The sequence below is a fragment of the Cephus cinctus genome, unplaced genomic scaffold, assembly GCF_000341935.2.
Source record: "Cephus cinctus unplaced genomic scaffold, Ccin1 Ccin1_scaffold0734, whole genome shotgun sequence".
Classification (NCBI taxonomy): domain Eukaryota; kingdom Metazoa; phylum Arthropoda; class Insecta; order Hymenoptera; family Cephidae; genus Cephus; species Cephus cinctus.
Genome location: NW_014333350.1, coordinates 29,231 through 47,593, shown reverse-complemented (window position 1 = coordinate 47,593; position 18,363 = coordinate 29,231). Strand labels below are relative to the sequence as shown.

At 38.3% G+C, this 18,363-nt stretch overlaps 4 protein-coding genes across 8 annotated transcripts in view; all 4 read left to right on the top strand.

Annotated features, from left to right (window-relative positions):
• Positions 1–3,324: 3,324 nt before the first annotated feature.
• LOC107270361 (glycine-rich cell wall structural protein 1.8) lies at positions 3,325–5,942 on the top strand. 5 transcript variants are annotated; one of them, XM_025087731.1, is made up of 5 exons: positions 3,325–3,496; positions 3,610–4,821; positions 5,117–5,366; positions 5,433–5,606; positions 5,684–5,916. In XM_025087731.1, exons 1-5 carry the CDS (start codon positions 3,488–3,490, stop codon positions 5,887–5,889), a joined length of 1,851 nt encoding a protein of 616 aa, XP_024943499.1. In that variant the 5' UTR covers positions 3,325–3,487; the 3' UTR covers positions 5,890–5,916. The 5 variants fall into 5 exon arrangements, with proteins under 5 accessions (XP_024943499.1, XP_024943498.1, XP_024943497.1 ...); XM_025087730.1 differs by having other exon boundaries at positions 4,982–5,345; XM_025087729.1 differs by having other exon boundaries at positions 3,326–3,496; positions 4,982–5,366.
• Positions 5,943–6,653: 711 nt separating this feature from the next.
• Positions 6,654–8,343, top strand: LOC107270360 (pro-resilin-like). Its single transcript, XM_015745301.2, has 3 exons — positions 6,654–6,688; positions 7,559–7,699; positions 7,780–8,343. The coding sequence occupies exons 1-3, from the start codon at positions 6,677–6,679 to the stop codon at positions 8,086–8,088; spliced, it is 462 nt and encodes a 153-aa protein (XP_015600787.1). The 5' UTR covers positions 6,654–6,676; the 3' UTR covers positions 8,089–8,343.
• Positions 8,344–10,673: 2,330 nt separating this feature from the next.
• LOC107270362 lies at positions 10,674–14,460 on the top strand. Its single transcript, XM_015745303.2, has 5 exons — positions 10,674–10,770; positions 10,831–11,412; positions 12,365–12,672; positions 12,732–12,821; positions 13,183–14,460. Exons 1-5 carry the CDS (start codon positions 10,674–10,676, stop codon positions 13,243–13,245), a joined length of 1,140 nt encoding a protein of 379 aa, XP_015600789.1. The 3' UTR covers positions 13,246–14,460.
• A 3,073-nt stretch (positions 14,461–17,533) lies between these two features.
• Positions 17,534–18,363, top strand: part of LOC107270363 (pro-resilin) — a 4,139-nt gene continuing 3,309 nt past the window's right edge. Inside the window, exon 1 of the mRNA XM_015745304.2 lies at positions 17,534–17,682. Within this exon, the coding sequence (XP_015600790.1) occupies positions 17,677–17,682 (6 nt within the window). The 5' untranslated portion in view covers positions 17,534–17,676. The remainder of the gene's footprint in view (positions 17,683–18,363) is intronic.

Genomic DNA, 18,363 nt, shown 5'->3' with positions numbered 1-18,363 from the left:
TAGGTCGCTCGATAACCTGGAAATCTACTCTTGCCGACTGGACACTTTATGCATCTTCTATCGTAACCCGCAATGCTCCCATCGTCAACTCTCGTCTAGCTTTATCACTTCTACTTCCACTGTTACCCTTTCTATTCTACGAAGCGTGGATTCGATGCATTAAGGAACCGTCGCTCGAATGGAAATGGAAATTCAGAGGTAGCCGACTAGATATATATGTTCAGTACTTTATATAGGGTGACATAAGTATACCTCAATATTACAGCCTAGGCTTAAAGACACCCCAGTTAATAATGACAACAAAAATATAATACCCCTATATAAAACAAGCAGTCACCATAAGTAAGATGAAATATACAACAGGAGGCCCGATAAATTAGGCCAAAATCTGCCTCGATCCAGAACCTAAAGTAACCTCAAAATATTCTTCCTTGGGTCCGAAGTAGTACGACAGTAGTCGCCATTTGTCCGAAACATGGTGTGAAAGTTATGAAATTAGCGCACAAACCACTAGATTGAGAGGAAAGAGGTTAATAAGTGTGTTTAATAATTATGCATATATTCGGACAAACAGATTTATCATGAGGATCCAGCTTATGCATTCGCCGTTGCGAAAAAATTTAATTTCATAACTGTGAAAAATTGTTGAATCGAAAATACTGAATATCTGCAGATATTATTAATATCGTAGAATCTAAATACGTAATTTAATTTCTCATGAAGCTTTCAAATCTACCAAGTTAGTGGTTCGATTCAATTTTTCAATCCAGCCGTTTTCGACCATGCGTATACACGCACGCGCGCGCACACAACACACGCACAGAACACGCGCGCGCGACCTTTTTTTCCAGTAATAATTACATAAGACACTTCAACATGTTCCACACATTTGTCCTTAAAAACAAAAATTAACAAACAAGTTTTTTAAACGTACTATGCCTATCCACCATATACGTATATACTTTGTACGTATATAATATACAGCCCTTTAGCTAAAGAAAATGTTTCACCAAGCCCAATAATTTCTGATAATATTACAAGTGTCGATAGTTATTTGCCCACCGTGTATAATACTTATACAAGACGTACCCCTCCAACGTTTTAAAATTTCCTCCTTGCTAACGTATTGTATCCGGTGGAATGGACGGGAGGACGAAAAACGTGGAAAAATACAAGAAGAAAAAGTACAAGACGCCATAGAAATCTGGTGGAGAAATATGCGTGACGGCGCATGCAATATCAGAACGTGAAAAAATGTCATTCTCGTTATTTTACGTATTTACGTAAAAATTGGAATCCTTGAAATTATTTAAGTACTTCTGAGTGCTCGATAAAATTTGTACACAAAGGATTTCATCTCTTCAGCTGCACGTACATACAACGTTTGAGGATTTAGCAGGATCGGCAACGTGTATTTATTGCATCTGCAAGCGAGCAGCATGCGGGGATGCAGTATTCTTATGTGCAGTTATATATACCGTATATGTTCATATATGCATTTATATATATTATATACATATATATTTGTACATATATGTCGTAACTGCATGCTCGAGACAGCTGGAGATCGATGTAGGCGCGTTAAATTAGATCAGCTGAAGAGGATTGACTAACTGGCTCACGAGAACACGTTTCTTTTGCTTGATCCTTCCAGAAGGGATGATGTAAGAAGGGTTGCCGCGCTCGCGGAGGTTAGGTTAGACTGTAGAGGATAGGTTAGAAATTGCAAACAGGTGGGAACGAGGGAGATGGGTAATTGTGAAATCACTAAGTCATTATTGCACATGCATAATATTATTGACCACCGAATCAGCGATAGAGCCTGAATTGCAAGTGGGGATTAATTGAGAAATAGTTCTAGGGACTTTTTTTTCGAGGGGAAGGGAGGATGACGAACACGCGCAAATTACTGGGACATAACGTCGATGATAATGTGATTAATGATTTTGAATGTGACATATAGGGAGATGCACATGAACGGAAGCGCATTTAACGGCACGTCATCCTTTTACATGTTTTAGGGGATAATTAATCAGTCTTTATCAGTTACAAAATTTTTATTTTCTCCCCAGAGATCGGATGTGATCGGTTTTGTGAGGAAAATTGGGATAGAAGGTAATTGGCATGACAGCTATAAAGTTGATGGGGAATTCAATTTTATTTTATTTTATAGTTTTTTTCATAATGTTATATAAGCACCCGTGTCATTTTTTTTAACTTTATCATGAACTTGTCTTCCAGATTTAGTATTTCCGGGTATCGATTCTCCAACTTGGATCTAACCCCAGCACTGATTCACCCAAGTGTATAATGAAAGTACAATTACAAGGAGGACTCGTGTTGCAATACGCGTACAAGCGCGTGTTTCCCAACGTTGTCCCCGACTGCACATCCTGAACGAGTTTATTGATTTCGCAAAGCCCGATGCACACCAGGACAACCGTAGCGCAACCAAGCCGAAGAGTAGAGCGCTGTCACAATTATTGCAATTTAACGAAAGTGTGGGATGAGAAATAGGAGAAACGTCATTTTATTATCTTGAAAAAAGGTTATAAAATACATATCCATCAAAGAATCAAGGAAGCCGTGGTACTTCCGGTTTAATCGACGTAACGTTCCTCCCCTCGTACTTCTTTTTCTTTCGTGTCATCTCAATGTCCCTAGATCCTAGAGCAGAAAATCACCAAGATAAATGGAGCTCGATATAAAACTAGAACTTAATTAGGTTATCTCAACGCTTTCACGTAACACACCCTGAGATTCATTGTTTCCACGCCACCAAGAGAAGAACCTTGATTAAATGAAGGAAAACGTATCCAGGAAATCGTGCGACTGTCGCATCGATGTTGAGAACACGGCTTAAAGGATGAGTTGGTGTACAGAAGGCTTCTTCGTATTATTAAGCTTCAGACGTTATACATTAGACGGAGACAACGTGAGTGAATCTGTTAGTCAATATTTTTTCTCTCTTACAATTCCTGCTCCTCGTCTTCCTCGACGGAGACGTCGACTACAGAATGAAGACGCTCGTACATAACGGGCTGTGGTAGTGCCAACTGGGAAAGAGAGTATCATGTATTGAAAGAAAGATAGAAAGGGAGAGATTTTGTGGACTGTACGGGAGAGAGAGAGAGAGAGGTAATGTTACAAGAGAGAATGATGCGCGCGCATTTAATACATTCACGATTCAACGGTGTAAATCTTTCATGGGACTGCACTAAATCCGTGGATCGCGAATCACGGAATCGGGTCTTCGTGGTAACCCTGGTAAGGATGCGCTCTGATGTTGTATGGTATATAAAGCGGATTAAGTGGGCCTAAGATTGTCATTCCCTCGGCACCACTCAAGTGGTGGAGGCATATACGGGAAAAGATAAGAAAGTTAGTAGGAAAGAGTCACGTCGTTAAGGGTTCCAAGGACCTGGAAATTTCCGTGCGGGGGAGAAGTCTCTTTTGAATTTTTTGTCTGAATCAAGAAGGGTTCATCATGTGGAAGGTAATTGGAGTATCAGATTTTTCTTTGTTATTAGTGTTGGGTTATTTTTGAACGTCTGATGATAATCTTCGTATTGAGAATTTTTGTAAATTTAATTGGTTTTTTATTTGCAGTTTGCATTGACGACGAGCCTTGTGGCTTTGGCTTTGGCCAGACCGGAACCTCCGGTTAACTCGTATCTGCCGCCAGGCAGGGGTGGTCCTGGTGGTGGTGGCGGTGGTGGTGGCGGTGGTGGTGGTGGTGGTGGACCGTCGAATCAGTATGGACCACCTGGGTTTGGTGGTTCCGCTGGATCTGGTAGCAGATCATCGAGTGCAGGTGGACCTTCGTCGCAATATGGAACGCCTGGTTTCGGTGGTGGTGGTGGTGGTGGCAACGACGGGGGTGGATTTAATGGAGGTGGCAATGGTGCTGGAAAACCATCTGACAGTTATGGAACTCCTGGAGGTGGGAACGGGGGTTTTGGAAGAGGTGGAGGATCTGGAGGAAGCAGACCGTCTAGTAGTTATGGAGCTCCTGGTGGCGGACCTGGAAACGGGGGTGGCTTTGGAGGTAACGGCAATGGAGGTAATGGAGGTAATGGAGGTAATGGAGGTGGCCGAGGAAATGGCATTGGTGGAAGTTCGCGACCTTCGAGCAGCTATGGTCCACCTAGTGGAAATGGAGGCAGTGGAAGACCTTCCAATTCTTATGGTGCTCCTGGAGGTGGCAATGGTGGCGGAATTGGAGGTGGAAACGGTGGTAGAAACGGAGGTGGCTCAAGACCTTCTAGTAGCTATGGAGCACCAGAAGGAGGTAACGTTGGCAAAAATGGCGGTGGAAACGGAGGCGGATTTGGTGCAGGCCCTGGAGGTCGACCATCCAGCAACTATGGCGTCCCTGGCGGTGGCAATGGAGGTGACAATGGAGGTGGCAACGGAGGCTTCGGTGGAAATGCTGGTAGTACAGGAGGAAGACCATCCTCATCGTATGGACCACCAGCTTCTGGAAACGGTGATGGCGGCTTCGGCTCTGGAGGCGGAGGAGGTTTCGGCGGTTCTGGAGGTGCAGGCGGTAGACCATCGTCTTCGTACGGGCCACCAGGCGCAAATGGAAATGGTTTCGGAGGTTCTTCGAACGGAGGTGGCTCCTTTGGAGGTTCGCAACCATCAAGTACATACGGCGCTCCTGGAGCTAATGGAAATGGAGGTGGCAGAGGTGCTGGAGGAAACGGAGGATATTCTTCGGGGGGGCCAGGAGATAACGGAGGATTCAACGGGAACGGTGGAGTTGGCGGCAATGGCGGAGGAAGTGGTTATGGAAGCAATGCTGACGAGGGAAATGACGTAAGTACGATAATTTCAACAATAAAAATTCTATAAGTCCAGCCAACATGATCCGTTCATCATAGTCCATTATTGCAATAAATACCAATGTTTATAAATTTTCAAAGTTCTCATAAACTCAAAATAAGTTCAAGTTCAAAATAAGTACATTAACCTTTAGGAACCTGCAAAATACGAATTCTCCTATGAGGTGAAGGATGACGAATCAGGCACCGATTTCGGCCATACTGAAACTCGCGATGGTGATCGTGCTCAGGGTGAATTTAACGTACTGCTTCCGGATGGTCGTAAACAGATTGTGGAATATGAAGCAGATCAAGAGGGATTCAAGCCACAAATTCGCTATGAGGGTGAAGCTGGAAATGGTGGATACAGTTCAGGTGGACCAGGTGGAAATGGAGGGGACAGTAACGGTTATTCATCTGGAGGTGGCGACCAAGGATATTCTTCGGGTGGTGGAAATGGCGACGGCGGATACCCCTCAGGAGGTGGAGGAAATGGAGGATATCCTTCCGGTGGTGGAGGTAACGGTGGAAACGGAAATGGTACAGAAACAAATTTTGCAAAAACTAAATATTTTGAAATATTATTATAACAATGTTTCATTTCAGGTTACTCATCCGGTGGTCCAGGTGGGAACAATGGGTTTGGGGGAAATGGTGGTGGTTTTGGGTCAGGCAATGGAGGCGGCAATGGGGGTTATCCTTCCGGTGGTAGAAATGGTGCTGGCAGAAATGGTGGAGGTGGATCAAGTGGCAATGGCGGCGGTAATGGCGGTGGAAATGGTGAGAAAAATTGTATAAGGATAGAATACTAATCCACAGTTTTATTTTACCTGACAAAACTTTATTTATCAATTTAGGATATCCATCGGGTGGTCCAGGTGGATTTGGAAATGGTGGCAACAGCGGAAATGGATTTGGAAACAGCGGAAATGGGGCATCTGGTGGATATCCATCGGGCGGTTCAAATTCCCCAGGATTCGGAGGTGGCAATGGCGCTAGTAATGGCGGCTATCCATCTGGCAATGGTGGAGACGCAGAAGCCAATGGCGGATATCAATACTGATCGCATAGCTAAATAATAAATCTCAATCACGCCTGTATAATAGTATATCACAAATGACCGAGTACGAATTAGTCTTCGTGATTCTATATCTTACTCTAGAATCCAAGATATCGTTTTCGCCATTATTTTTCCCTAGTAATATAAACTGATGCGTTCCTCGTGATGCCATCTAGAGACAAATATCCTAATCACTAGACAATACACGTCAAAAAAAGCATAAAGGAAACAAAAAAAAAACAAATAATTCCTCTACAAGTATGAGAATAAAAATCACTAGATTCTTATTTATTCCTTAACCAGCCATAATCGTGTTCAATCGTCATATCTCATAATCAACCTTTTATCTCTCCATATAAAATGTTTATAAATCATTATCACAAATATATAAAAGCCTTGTTTCAAAACAACAACTGTCTCCACACATATTTTGCAAGTGCATTTATTCCCTATATAAACCTCAACAGCGCCATCTCTTAGCTATCGTCCTTATTAACGTCACGTGAATTTTTTTCCTCTCCGTACGACCCTCCTCTCCTAGGGAGTTTCACCAAGGAGGCGGAAGACGACCTCACGAGAGAATCGAGCACGGAGATGATTCCGTCACAGATCTGCGGTTTTATTACTAAATGTAATTATAGTTATGCATTCGCATCTCTGTGTCCCGTCAAATAATGGGGGACTTTGCGCGCGAGACGCTGTTGCGATTTCTTGACGGGTATATAAGCACGTAGTAGCAACAGCAGTTTATCTCAGTTTCGTATACAGTCTGGAGACACGTGGTTCACTCATGATGTTCAAGGTTAGTACAGATATATATATAATCAAATAGAGAATTAGACAATGACGTCACACTTGGTTAAAATTCCAAAAAATTCAAAAAAACGGATTCCAAATATTTCAAAAATGACTTACCAAATTTCCAAACAACATTTTTCTATGTTACTATATAAATAAATTTTTTAAATTTTAAAATAGATTCTTAAAAGTGGTATAGTAAACTTACTTATTAGGAATTTGTCAAATTTTAATGTCGTTTATATGTGAAATTTGTGCGAAAATTAAAAATTTTGTGCACGTAATATTTTTCGACCTTATTTGACTGTTCTTACTTATTACGAAACTAAAGCTACCCCCTTCGTATATTGCGATCCCTGTTACGCCTTTGGATCTCACTTAATTCCACCCTGAAGCCCACTTCACGTTTTACCAGATTCAGCTAGGTGAATTGCTCAAATAATTTGCAACTGCTCACTTCGAGGATCGGCCGAGTCATCTGCATAGACGAGTGGGTGTCGATGCATCCCTAGTGACTATTTAAATGTCTACTTCAATTCGGGTACCGGGCTAAGACTCACTGAATAATGCAATACTTCTCGGGAGTAACTCTGTGAATTTGCTATAGAAGAAAAGTCGAGGTTATTTTGTTTCGCGCGACCATTAAGCTCATTTCACCGTAGAGGCTTAAAGCGATTTCCTTTGCAGTCTAGGGGATTTAGTGGACGTCGGAATGTCTGGATTAATTCCTGATGTTCGATGGATAGTTAAAAAAATGCAAAAATTTTAAAAAATGTCACGGCACAAAAATTACTAAATAAAATAATCACTACTATATTACGCAATTCTAGTAACAATTTTTAACTCTAGTAATAACTTTGAATTCTACCAATAGGTTTTAGTCTTGGCGATGATGCTCGCAGGAATTCAAAGCGTGCCTCAAGGACCAGCATATCTACCACCAAGCGGTGGTACCGGGTCGCGTCCAACTGGAGGTGGTACAAGTGGTGGAGGTCATCCAGACGAATGGGCAGGGGTACGTCTGCAATGCATAACCAACGATCTATAAAATATTCCTAGACCCAGTTTCAAAGCGTCACTATCCATTGTATTCAGGACCCGGCAAATTACGAGTTCTCTTATGAGGTCCAAGACTCCGCTGCAGGACTGGACTTTGGACATCGGGAAATGCGTAAGGACGACGAGGCCACAGGAAGTTATCACGTGTTACTGCCAGACGGAAGGACCCAGATAGTTGATTATGTAGCAGACGGAGGTGGATATCGCCCTATGGTACGCTATGAAGGAACCGCTACGTATCCAGCACCAGGAACCTCGGGATTAGGAACAGGATCAGGACCAGGATTAGGATCAGGATCAGGATCAGGACCAGGATCTACCAGTGGCGAGGGTTATAGATACTAAAAAAAAATCGAGTCAGAAACCTAAATGCGAATTAAAAAATTTGTGAATCTTGACAAATGTCAAGTCCTTCAGAGATCATCGGAATGACATATACAATAGTGTAACAGAAAAATAGTCGAGTCGTGGAAAATTTCAAAGAGATGCTCAAGCGATCCTATAGAGGTTCTTACTGCTTAATGCAAAATACTCTTACTAAAAATACAAAATGGTCCCTGGGCAGTAATCCTGGAGGATCATACACTTAACTCACTGTAGTACGATGGAAACCGGTTGAAGCACGTCTTTCCATCCTCCGCTACCCAAGCGACAATGCTACACTGCTGACATCTCTGCATAGGAAGGCGAAACGTTGTTCACTGGTTTCGGCCAATAAGCCATCCATCGTTTTATTAATTCCGCCAGAGTGCGCCCGTTAAATTAATACCTCCTGTGCTCCATTATGAATACTAATTTTACAGGACAATGGGATTATTATAATAAAGCCTTGGCTTGTTACGTGATGCTAATGTTACACTGTTGTAATGTTATTGATGCATTGGCAGACCCAGGGCGACATCTGTACACCGTTAGATCTCAGTGCTTCGAATTTAATTGCCCCAAACGATTGCACTGCTGCTACGTATTACGATATAGGTTAGGTTATGTAATATTACCTACGAAAATCTCCAATTCTGCGATAGTTACGATTTATTTATCCTTTGTCCCAGACGGCAATGTTTGTTGCTGAGATAATCTTCCTATGGTCATGTCATATTAATAGTTTAAGTGCCACACAGCGCGATCGCGCTGCTCACATTTTATATCGAAACGTACCACTATATTTTTCGAGATTACATTAAACAAGCGTTATCGCGCTGCGTGGCACAATTCGATAGGATTTTTGCAATGACCTCTGCCACTCAAACGGTTAAAGGAGGGAAATGTAATGGCAGATCTATGAAAAATAAAATATCTCAAATATTGTCATACATCATTTTCAATGTTAACACAATTTTTAATAGCATTATAAAACTTAAGAAAAACAATAAGTTTTATATAATTTCTTTGTCCGAGATATCTCTGAGAAAAACTGATAATCACTTTACGATATATATATATATATATATATATTTTTTGATTAAGAATTCAAAATACAATTTTAGGCAAAATTTCCGAGGCGTTGCTGCGACGCAAACTTGAAGGGTCGACTGCTCAAGTGAAATGCCTTTAGGCTCAAGGGAAATAATTTTCGATGTTTCAATATTCCATTCTTAACAATCTTAAAATTTGAATTAATTTAATTAAGGAGATTGAGCAAATCGAAAAAATAGATTTAAAGGCAAAAAATGAAAATAAAAGCAGATAAGAAATACGGTATTATTCTTCAACATTTATATATGATAAAGCAGAAACGCAACTTATAAGAAAACTGAAATTTGCATCTAGCAAATGGCAAAAGACATTTTCAAAATATTCCTTGTATGATAAATATCCCTAAGTTTTAAAGGCAATAGGAGATATGAGTCTGTTCACGAGTAAAATAGTTTTCGAAGTGGCCATCTTCTTGTAACTTTTAACGTAAATGAGTCCTCTGTACAGAATCCTTTACAGTTTAAATTTAGACTCTAGTCATGCAAAACTCAGAGTTTTGAATTTAGTTTTGAATTTAGTTCTGTCAAAACTGAACGTTTCCTCCACTTTGTCAAATTAAATAAGTCATTGGTACGGGGATCACGTGCAATACCAGCTCCTGCTACGATTGGCGATCTTAACGTACTACAATGCCCGATTTAAGAAGTATGACGACTATAACTGCAGCTATGAGTTAAGAAACTAACAGACGTGGACTATTGCAACTGTATTTCTTTATTGATAACTGAATAAACAAAAAACATAGTAAGAAAGTTGAGACGTCGCCATTGTTTACTTCTACGAGATAAATCGAATATATCGACTTACCATTGTTTTCCAAAAACAAAGCTAACCCAACCACGTATTAAGTACGATAGGCAGAAAATGTATTATTGAATTTTGATTAGTTTTCGAAAGACCATTACAAATTTCATCTTAATAATAGTATGGGAATTCACGTAACTTTAAATTAATGCTGAGGTCTTATCATATCCCCACGGAAACAGTTATACATATATATTTATTTCCGCGGCAACTGAATCAGCCTATGGTTAAAGTTTATATTGTCAGAACTAATCAAACGACTCTCATTTTTATTCGTGTGTTACAGTTTTACTATTTTTGGCAAATGATAAAAATTGTTTTAAAAAATATTAATAGCCCGAAAAACGAAACAACATTTTGTGTTTCCTTTTTTTTATGAACTAAAAGCAGTTTTATTCTGTTAAACAAATTATTTCCGTAAGCTCAATAAATTTATCAATGTCAGACTAATGAAATAATCGATAAACTTTTCGTGCATTCTTTATCATCAATTTACAACTATTAGTGCAACTGGACAGAGTCGCTTAATATTTTATACAAATCCCGTCACGCGCTTTGCTTGTCACGTGTGACAAGCCTATTTCCGTGGTATTAATAATAATTAGAAACTTTCACGCTATTGGACTATGTGACATTTTGTCGGGCAGCGAATGATCTCAGTAGCTCGGCAAATAATCATGAGTATCCTTCGACCTTTGAACGTACGTGAAGAGAGTTACATAATATTTTTACTAAAAGGAGTGTTGGGTATGTAATTAAAAAATTTTGAAATCAAAAAAATTAGCATAAGAAACTTCTTTTGTTCAGGTCTCCGTCCTGTGGGATATTTCAAGAAAATTCCTGGATTTTTGTATATCTTCATTTTAATTACGGCTTACGTCGTCTTGTTTGTATATGTCGCAGAATACGCTGAGAATTTTTTTGAAAATTTTTCAGTTTACTCAGTGTCCTCGAAATTTCGAAATTTCGATACCAACTTCAACCTCATTTTCGTACCGATAGTCATTATTATTGGCGTCACCATGGCTCGCAGAATTGATCGTATTTTCGACGAGATCATCAAAGTTGATCAACAATTCTCATATCTCAATGGTCACTTTGATTATTTTGGAAATTTTCGACGAGAAGTTATTCACGTAACGACTCTGTTATTTATAACAAGCATTATCAGCGCCGCCGACTATCACGGATTGAGAAATGCCAATGTCAGCCGCACGTTCGTTTTACTGTGGATCGTTAATTTCGTCCCTAGAATCGTCGACGCCATTGTTTCGTCCGCTTTTGTTACTCTGCTGGCGAAAATTCGCGACAGATTCGCAAAATTAAATGATCTCATTTACATGCCGGGGGAGAATGCCAAAGTCGGAGCCGTTTCACGCCTCGATGTTGGTAAGCACATCTGTGTATTAATTCTCATCAATTAAATGATAGTTAAAGAGTGACATTTTTTTGAACAGTTTTATTATAATTTGAAAATTTTTGAAAAGCTTTTCAATTACTTTTTAACTTACGAACTAAATCGACGATCTTTTTTAAATAGAATTTTTTAGAATTTAATATAACTGATATATGCTCACACAAACCATAAGTCAATCACTTATGAATCATTGTTAACAATAAATAATGTTTGTTGAAAACTGTCCGTGATGTGTTAGAAAACACTTTCTTATCATATTATACTTGTGCACAAATATATAAAAAGTCATCGTGAATATATAACGAGTTTTATCCACGGACTTAGAATATTTTGTAATTTCTTACTCTTCAATCTATAAAATTACAAAATATTACGAAAAAGCTGAAACGGTATAATGTGAGTAATCGAATATCCGAAATAAAAAAAGTTCCTGACTGTGGCAATTGATAAATATTTCCCTAGAGTAAAATTTTCTTATTAAAAATTGAAAACTTAAAAACTTTTCACGGCACGCATTCCCGTGTCAAATTCCACGGACATATTCCGATAAAAGATGGACGCAAAAAAAAAGTGAAAATGGAAAAACCGATAAAAAAAGTTAAGAAAGCGATAGAAATGGAAATATAATAGCAATCGAAAAATACTTTGCGGAGAAGAAAGTTTTGATCTTTGTCCTGTTCCTGGTGTCACACGTTTTCGGTTTCCCTTTCACTCCTGTCTACGTCAACCATTGGCAAAAAGTCTCCGTAAAGGGATGAGACGTAGTTTTCGCAAGCTGAATACAAAATTTGTAATATTTTCCACGTTGATTTTTCAATATTCATGAACGAACATAAAAATAAATTAATTATTGAGCTAGGCCAATTACTGTTAAAAATTTCAAATAAGTCAAGCACTGACTGCCAATCATCTTTAATTTGACAGCTTCCAGGGCTCTTCAATTTCGAAGATTACACAGCGACCTGAATGCCATCTCACGTGACATAAATGACACTTATCGATTTCAATTATTAATAAGCATAATGGTAATACTCATGCGCACATGTGGACATTTAAATATCATCACGAAAAATTATAACGACGTCAATCATCTGGTGGATATTATTTTGTCAATAATTTGGTCAATTTTCGAAATTGGATTATTGATATACATAACAAGCGCTTGTCACAACGTGAAAAAGGAATCCGAACTGATACGTGACTTGTTGACGCACCGCCACGAATTTCGAGAGGTTTGTCAAACAAGATTATTTTAATAATAAAAAAAATTAAAATAATTTTTTTATTTCAGATTCAATCATCACATCCAATAATGACAAATGACAATGTCAAGTTTTACCTCTTTCACATGTTCGTAATCGATTATCCATTTTTTGGGGTGGTAAGTATTTTTGAAACAAAAACTTTTTTTTCTAATTAAGAAATGATTTTGGATGATTAATTACTCTTGCTCGGAATGATCCGTGAGGGTTCATTAAAATTAACTAGCAGCATCCAAAAGCATGTACCAACATATGGTACGAAGTCAGTCAATAGGGACCAGCACAGAATGCCTTTAGAAACTCATTTGTAATACGTGTACCTATTAACGTTCGTATCCCATTGAAAGCGTGTAGAAAGGCTGTATATGAATACGTTGGGGTCATTAGGTCAAGATGTTGATCACCAGTTAACTCGATTATCCAAAATGACTAATTTTGACTATGACGATCTATTTGACGATCTATGACGATCTATTTCAGGTAATCATGGGGCTACTGGGATATATTTTTATTCTCTCACAAACGTCATCGAGCGACAGCTGAATCAAATGATATTTTCCATGATGATCTCGACCGAGGTTATTGATAATTAATTATTGGATAATTTACCGATTGCGCAATATCTACCTAATTAAGATATTTTTATTGAACAATTTTAATCCGAATCACAACTAAATTTATAATAGGTACAATATAATCGTTATCTTGATCAAAATGATAAAAAAATTACTGTAATACTATACACTTACTACCATAACCTGTGACCCTTGACCTTCTTTGCCATAAAAGGATAAAGATGTTACGGATACTCGACTAATCGAAGGACCAATTACGAAAGATAAAATTGACTCCCCGTGAGAAAAAAATAGATTAAGCAATCACGAAAGTGGCATCTTGCAGTTTTTCAGCACTTTCGCCTCGAATAACGAAAAAAAGAAGATGTTCTTCACCTCAAGTACATAAAGGTTAAGTGCACATAATGATAGCCCTATATTTGGTTATATGCAAGAAGACATCAGAAATTGCGAATGAATCGGACATTAAATTCTGTCGAATATGCAGTATCGGATGATAAAAATACATTTTAATAATCGCTTGGGAACAATAAAGAAAGTGATGGGCGTACCTGATCAGACTATTTTATCCGACTGTTCGATTCCGACATCAGACGGCTAGATGGGAGGTTAAGAAAAATGCTTCGACGATCAATATGAAAATTCAGATACGTTAAATCGAACAATTCACGTCCGTCCGTAACTCCAGTGAAATACTTAGGTCAGAGCGGGAATCCGTCTGCTAAATAAAAAGAATCTAGATAGAAAGGCAGCTCCTCTGTCGATGAATACCCGTCAAAGAAAAGAGCAGCGCGCGAGCGAAGCTCGACCTGGCGGGCAAGAGGTATAAATAGAAGTAATAGAGAAGGACAAAGAAGAAGGCAGTAGACGTAGAAAAGGCAGAGTGACGGAATAGTGATGTCTGCTTTCTGAGTTCTTTCTAGGATCTCAGCTGGTATTAATGTTACGTGAACGTGACGTTGTAGATCGGTATTTATACATAGGTGCATACGTGTTAATGGTAGACATTCTCCATTCGAACGAAATGTGAAATTGGAGAAGCGCCAGAGGCTCCTGATACGTGGAATATGACTCAAGGCGTTTTATGGTTATGATACTATTCACTGGTTGCTGATAGATATTCCTATGATTGCGTAAGATTTTGTAATAATTCGCATTATAACTGTGATGTAGTCCTTTAGTCGATTCTATATGGTTCGTTAGTTCTGGATTGAAGCGCTAGTTATGATTGTGGCGCTGTATGCAACTTTCAGTTAGAGTTTAAATATTCGTATTGTGAAATTAGTTTATAATAATGATGTTATCAAGTTGGTATATCGCGGAGGAGATATATTCTTGGTAATTAAATATATAAGTTTTATTCTATAACGCTCGATAGACACTTTTTTGATAATCTGTCAATTCGAGTTATGAACGCTAGTTGAGATTCTGGCGCTAGTGTGCCTGTAGCTTTTCTATCATCGGTTAACCTACTTTTACGAATTGTAAGGATAAATGGATTCGCGTGAAAGGAACTTTTATTTGCGTATGGAAAAGGATTAAATATGTATGAAGAAAGAATGTAGATATTTGATAAAGATTATAGGACAGAGTTTTATCATTAATAGAGATAGTCAAGGTTTTTTTTTCAATTACGATCAATCGATCGATATGGGTAATTAAATGATTTCAATTGATTTGCTAATCGCTGGTAATATTAGCGACTTATGGGATCAGAGCTTTTGGAGATTACCTTTTAATCGGAAGTCATTTGAAAAATTGTTCTTCAATGAATTCCGAGTTCTTTGAGCGTCTCGGAGAAAATTGCAGGAAAAACAAAAATTAAAGAAAAATCGCTAAAAAAGCAATCTCGAAGGTTGTAAGCACTGTAGCAAAAGGCAATTCAAAGGAATTAAAAATCGAAAATGACCAAAGGCTCGAGTCAATTCAAATACCTTTGAGACTAATTCTTTGAACGTTCACGGCGAATGATTAGCGGCTACAAAATCGAATTCAAAAATTACGCCACCCTAAGAAATTCAAATTCCATCAGTATTTATTTTTCCCACCAATACAGTTCTCTACGAAACAAAATCAATTTCTCTTTTCGCCCGAAGGCTCAATAAAATGTACAAGCACAAATTACAAAGTAAAAAAATTCGGTTTGACATCAGCAGCATGTAGGATGTATCAAGTGAAAAGAATTTTCGAGTTCAGCAATGAGAAAAAGAGAGAGAATATTCGCTAAAGAAGGTTGAAGGGTTGGAGTAAGGGGATCGGAGGTTGGCTTTTTCTTTTTGATATCTCGTAGGCAGCGCGAAAAATCGTCGGCTAAGCTTTAACCCTCTTTGACTTGGGCTTTGGCTTTTTCATGCCCTATGACTCTGGGAGGCTGTGAACTACCTCCAACCCTCCACCACTTCGCAGCAAAGCAAGGGTACGATACAGAGACCACCCCAGCAAGAACTCGCGGCATAATTAAAAGTTTCCATCCCAAGGTGAATGCGTGATTAAAAGCGCGATCTCTTGGCGACCATGTGCGAGCGCGTTCTCTCCTCCCTCGTCCCGACTTTCTTTGTACCATGCATACATATTTTTCTTTGACTGTGTTCATACCAGCTTCGCTCGACAGAGTGCACCACCAGTGCCCAGACTTAATTAAACTTAATTAAGTCTTTATACACGCTATTACTATATACATACATACTCCCGCTCAACAAATGAGTACAAAATGACCATACGAATCATACCAACGAAAAATTTTGAAAAAAAAAGATTTTTTAAATACATCCAACTTTTTTTATCGTACCTATTTTCCAATATAACAAAAATCGCCAAGTTATATTTCGATGCAATCAGTACCAACTGAAATCATAACCCAAGTCCAACTACATGAATATTCAAGACTTTACAAAAGTTATCCATGAATTGGTATGATATTTTGTATATACATATATTATTGAATAGGTCTTCTCTATACAGTTATAGTGGATAGACACAAAGTTCTAATAACTCTCAGAATACTATGTGGTTACTACCAGGACTCGCCAGTATTCATTTATTATTGCAACGCTAGCTCGCCACTAGCCCGGGATTATACGTTGTTGCCGGTACACCAAGGTAATACCTCCTGGGTCCACTGTTTCCCTTAGCTATGTTTTGCTTTGTAGTATACATGACACTATATACAGTGTACGGTATGCTTGTGCCGTACTATCATCCACCTAAGATCTTAATCCAGCGCCATACCACTATGCCATTACAGTACCAAACCTGACCACAGTATATTTTCATAACATTTTATCATTCTTTTTTTTTCTTTTTTTATCGCAAAATACCAATTACTTTAATGGACTCGGCTAACAGTAAACAATCCTGATGAAAATCTTGGCCTTTCCCAGTTCTTCTTTTATATAAAATCCAAATCCATCTCGATATCCCTTTATTAACTGAATTAGATGCAATTAGACTATGATTGGTCGTTATAAAATATTTAATTGACTCGATTGATTAATTGGATCAATTTTTCGTTCATTATTTAAATTTAACACATTTTAGCACAGGGCCACATAAACTGGATGATTTAAAGCCAAGAAACATCTGGTCGTGGTGAAACGCCCTGACGCTCTTGACACGGTTATCGAAGCCGAGGATTATTCGCGTCACGACGCCCAGCGTCGATCCTGAGCTTCCATCGGCGTTGTCTGCCGTAAGCTTAAAAAAAGGAAGAGCCTGCAAACTCCAAGTAGATTCCTAGATTGAAATTTGATTAAGGTGAACGGTAACGATGAGGAAATTTCTGCTATATAAAGCAGGAGTAAATGAAGATAGCGTTCCAAGAAACTCATACATACATCATCCAAAGGACTATTTTGAAATCTAACAAAATTTGTACACTTATTTTAAAAATGTTCTCGTATCAGTCAATATTCCCCAATATTCCGAACGACCAATTTTTCTATTTTTGAAAAGATTTAAATACCAAAAAATGGTATGAAAAAATACAATAATATATCCTACGTTATCTAGATCAGACTACCGAAACTATGCCTTAAGGATCACCTTGATCGATTGAAAAAAGGTCATCGTGATTGTTTCACATATCTTTCGAAGGTGTCCACGTCCACCGTCCACGTGCTGCGTGACTATGACGTAACATCCTTGCTCGCGATGTTACATATCGGAGAATGGAGGATGAGCAGCAGACCCTCGCGAAAGTATAAAACCCGTCCAAGGCAGATGCTACCTCACACTCGTCTATAGGCATCACCCATAAGAAGAGTAAAAACGGATACCTTTTCAACCATACATATAAATATATATATACATATATATATATATATATACATATATATATTAGGTTAATACCTGATCATTACAAATTTTACGTGAATTTCGCGTTACCTTGCAAGATCGAAGCATGAAGGTAAGTAGCATTGACCAGTAGAGATTACAAAATTTGTTTCAATGGGTTCGTTCGACTAGTATCGTGAAGATGCAAAAATATATCCATATACACATTATATAAAATAATATAACAATTTATTTTTCCCGAAAAATGATATTCTATATTTATTATATATATATATATATATATATATGTATATATATTCGACACGAGTTCTCTTTTTTTCGCCCATAACCGTATAATTAATATATCCTCTTAATATTTTTCAATTATTTTCTTTAATTCAAAGAATACCTATTTAACGGTACAATATTGACTTTGTCTTTTTCTGGTATACATATATGGTACCAGTGAATATTACGTTAGGTTAGATTCATCCAAAATGGATTCGTCTGCTTGGCAGAATTAATACAAAGACACTATAATCATACGCCATTAGCGTAAAACATATTCGTGGAATAAACGGAGGTTACGGAATTCCTATCATTCCCTGGAAATACCCCAGTCCATCAGTGCATAGAGAAATGATGGGAAGGTAGAGTTAATGTAGATGTAGTTTGCTTCCCCATGCCTTAGTTAAAACATACTAAAGCCCTAGTCCCATAAACACTCCAAGCATTCCTAACCCAGGGGTTCAGAACATAGAAATTTCTACAATTCCAGAAGGCACTATACCCAATAGTCACCAACCTCATTTGC